The sequence below is a fragment of the Poeciliopsis prolifica genome, unplaced genomic scaffold (genome assembly GCF_027474105.1).
Source record: "Poeciliopsis prolifica strain line A6 unplaced genomic scaffold, Auburn_PproV2 SCAFFOLD008, whole genome shotgun sequence".
NCBI lineage: Eukaryota > Metazoa > Chordata > Actinopteri > Cyprinodontiformes > Poeciliidae > Poeciliopsis > Poeciliopsis prolifica.
Window position 1 is genome coordinate 5,251,221 of NW_026562383.1, and position 3,728 is coordinate 5,254,948.

At 42.3% G+C, this 3,728-nt stretch overlaps 1 protein-coding gene across 1 annotated transcript; it reads right to left on the reverse strand.

Annotated features, from left to right (window-relative positions):
• Window positions 1-658: 658 nt before the first annotated feature.
• LOC129361761 (gastrotropin-like) lies at window positions 659-1,941 on the reverse strand. The gene is made up of 4 exons (XM_055032824.1): window positions 1,794-1,941; window positions 1,528-1,703; window positions 1,236-1,325; window positions 659-801 (listed from the first exon to the last, which is right to left on the reverse strand). Exons 1-4 carry the CDS (start codon window positions 1,858-1,860, stop codon window positions 751-753), a joined length of 384 nt encoding a protein of 127 aa, XP_054888799.1. The 5' UTR covers window positions 1,861-1,941; the 3' UTR covers window positions 659-750.
• Between the last annotated feature and the right edge of the window lie 1,787 nt (window positions 1,942-3,728).

Consider the following 3,728-nt stretch of genomic DNA (forward strand, 5'->3'; position numbering starts at 1 on the left):
GAATTTTGCCCTCTAACCACACACACTGTTATTTATGTATATTTTATTTTGCATTCTTTTCCACAGTGCCTCACGTTAATCCCATGTGAAAATGTACTGCCTTGATTATCATGATAGAAAGTAATAAAGACCAGATTTAGTCAAGAAAAAGTGAACAAATTCAACATTTCAGTGCAGTTTTTAGATTATGTTTGTCGAGACTGAATCAGAAGTCCAGCAATCCTCTCCTTCTTTCTGATTGGTTAATCCTTTTGTCACCGTGACGGCTTCAGGAAGCGTAAATTCTCCGTAGCGCCTGTTTCAGTTGTAATTAAGTTAACTAAGGACAGCACAACTCGTATAGAGTCACATGACGCGCAGGGTGTTCAATAAGAGTTAAGTTTTACACTTATATTGCATAAGTACTGTATGTTCTAAGCTTAACTGATTCTACTGGGTTGTTATTTCTGAGCCGGATCTGCTCCTAAGAAGAAAATAAAGGAAACAAAAGTGAGGATATTTCTCACTCTGACATTATTACCTGTTCTGTATTATATTTAGATTTTTTCCTGACTCTTAAGTTAGTTCTTGTCATGTTACAAAAGTTCTGGAAGATGAGTTTTGTTGTGAACATTTTTTGTTGTTGTTTTTCTTTTTAAATCACACACCGAAGCAGAGGTTCAGGTTAGTATGACTCTTAATTTATTGCCCGTTTCGACAGCTTCGAGCTCTCCGTCTCAGCTGTACGAAGTGTTAACAGTCAGTTGGCGTTCAGATCTTCTTGCTGATTCTCTTCAGGACCACAGTGCCAGCGGTGGAGGTCTGCAACACAGAGAAGACGGCGTAAGTGATCATGTTCCAGCAGCTGATTGCTAAGTTGCAATAAATCCCATCAAAATGCACAGCGTAAAGATAATAGCCATAATTTATTGCAGTAATTATAATATGCATTTATGCAATATCCCCTTCTCAAGTTCACTTAATGCCATTATTGCATGAAAACAAGCAGTGTAAAAATAGAGCCGTTTCCCATTAACACAGGTGTAAAGGTTAACGGCGAGGCTAAATTGCTTGTTAAGGTTGCATTCGGCGGCGTTGCCACACAACTTGGTTTTCTCGTTAGCGTGAGACGCTTCCCAAGCCGCAGTCCAGTATAACTTTTGATGACTCTAATGGTCCCCGCGGGGAGCCGAGCGTGATAACGGCTGTCACTGCATGACTCTCTCCGCGTTAAAAGCCTGAGGGAGTGTGTTTACCTCGATGAGCTTGCCCCCGCTGACCTCATTGACTTGGTGGTAGTTGGGGAAGCTCACGGTCAGCTTGCCTCCGTCCATGTTCACGGTGGCCTGGAAACACAGAGAGGACGACGGCGGTCGGTGAAGAAACCGTTCACACACCGGATAGACATCGTCGACCTTTAAGGGTTGGCAAGTCATTGCCCTTAACCCTTTGGTCGCATTCAGACATCTGTAGACATCTTGTCAGACACAGAAGAGAACATCGTCTTTCCTGTGTCTGTCCAATATTCCAGAAATGTGCTTTTCCTACCTTGAAGCTCTTTCCTCCGATGGTCTGCATGTCGCACTCCTTGCCAATGGTAAAGGTGTTGGTGACCTTGGCGTTGGAAGGGTAATGCTGCGTCCAGGTGAAGTCGTTCCCGTTCTGTACGACCTCCGTAACCGTCTTGAAGTCGCGCCCCTTCTGGATGATGTCGTCGGGGATGCCTGAAGCAGCGTAGATCAAGAGAAGCGTGAACTCGTCAAGAGAAAAATAAAGAATAAGTCTGAGAAAGAATCTGCTGCTTTCCTTCTTACCAACCAACTTGCAGAATGCATCGTATCCCTCCTGGGACTCAAGTTCCCATTTTCCGGAGAAGGCCATTTTCTGGTGGTGTCGGTTGTTTTTCTGGGGACGCGAGAGAAGAGATGCTGAGGCAAGCTAAGAGAGGTACTGGGACCCGGGGACCGATCCACCTTTTTATACAGTCAAAGCCTCTAGCCACCTCCTTCCTCTGCATGTGATCACACGAGAGGGCAATAATAACCGAAGATGATGAGTACAACGAGCTATGAGGGAGAGGGCAATAAACTCCACAAATGGCCGTTTGTGGAGTTCACATGCAGTGAGTAAAACGCTGACGGCTCACCGGGGCAATCCGTTAAATCACCTTGCGGCCAGTGAACTCTCCCGCAATTGTTTTATGGTCATAACCTTCGGTTTTACTAGGGCTGATTGCAAAAGAATCAAACCCAAAGTTTTGTTTTAAAACTCTAACCTTCTATTTGCATTTGTTATCTGGATGGAGGAAATGGCTCGTAATAAGATAATCAAGTTCTTATTCAAGGTTTTTATTCATGGTCTGGATCTGAAAAAGCTCAGGAGGAATATGATTGGAGTCATTTTAGCGGGCATTCATTTGTCAAAGGGGATACATAATTATCTTGTTAGTAGGTAGAAAAGCTGAGCAAAAGCACTTATGCAAAGCTTGATTATGAACTGTGCTTTTGTTCTCTCCGTGCTCCTTTTCCTTTCTCCTTTCTCCGTTGATCACTCGTAAAATAATGCACGGTAATCAAAAATGTATTTAATGCAGTTGTGTAATTTTGCAGAGAGGCCCTTGAATAAATAACTGGGGTTTAATGCCATGTGTTGTTGAAACATTCAAATTCGATAAGACCAAAGTTTTTGCCATTTACACTCTCATCAACCCCAACGTCCCTGAAAACATACAGAAAGTTGGGCGAAAGTTGCCAACGACTCCATCAAATGCCTTTCAGATTGACTCACCAGTGTCTCGATCACCCGAACCATGTGCATTGTACTCAGGGTAAACATTCCTTCAATATAGCAATTACAAATTTATAACGCAAACGTTGTGACGGCCATAAACACGGCAGGAAAGAAAGGTTCTTCAACAGCAGCAAAAATCTGCAAAGCTTTTCCACGGGCCCCCCTGAAAACCTCTTGACCTCAACAAAATTGAAAACCACAAAAGGAAATCCTTCTGGCAGAAGATTTAATTAGAAAATTCCCCAAAAGTGCCAAAAACACTTGGTCAGACAAAGAGGGCTTGACGACCATACATTTCATCTCGGCCTTTCTAAGGCTTGTTTTTCTCCGTCTTCTGCAGAACCCATTGACACCTTTTGTAATCTTTTTAAACGTTCAACACTATTTTACCAGTATTAAGTTTAGTCAATTTGTTCATTTGAGGAGGGACTGCATAATAGCCAATTCTACAAAATAACCATTGTCCTGCATGCCGGCCTCCTCGATAGCGGCTAATTTGCAGACGCCCCACCTGGTTGGACTTTCTATTAATAATCATATATGCTTGGATAGCATCTGTTGCAGCAACAAAATAAGTGTTTAGACCGTAGATAACATATCTAGTGTAGAAGACATTTGAGGCTAAATAATTTTTGGGGGGTCCCCAAATGTCTGTTTGCATGTAGCGTTTAGGTATGACTTGTGAATTTTGTTACAACAGTCATGATGTGGAAATTAATAATCAATATATAATACCCATCATGTTGTTTTAGCATCATGATATGGAGATGTTTTAGTGGTTAAAAATAATGCTGCTAAAAGCTGTAAAAGACTTGAGACTGAGACGGAGGTTTACTGTCCAGCAGGACATCGACCCTAAGCAGTCCGCCAGAGACACGATGGAAAGGTTTACATCATGGGATATTCGTTTGATGTAGTGACCCAATCAAATTTCCGACCATAATCCAATAAAGTATCTC

Bases quoted from the DNA above. Each gene is read 5' to 3' on its own strand.
- LOC129361761 (XM_055032824.1), bottom strand. From the start codon at position 1,860: ATGGCCTTCTCCGGAAAATGGGAACTTGAGTCCCAGGAGGGATACGAT. The intron at 1,326-1,527 runs GTAGGAAAAGCA...CTGTGTTTCCAG, and splicing joins TCGGAGGAAAGAGCTTCAAG to GCCACCGTGAACATGGACGG. The intron at 802-1,235 runs GTAAACACACTC...TCTGTGTTGCAG, and splicing joins GCGGGGGCAAGCTCATCGAG to ACCTCCACCGCTGGCACTGT.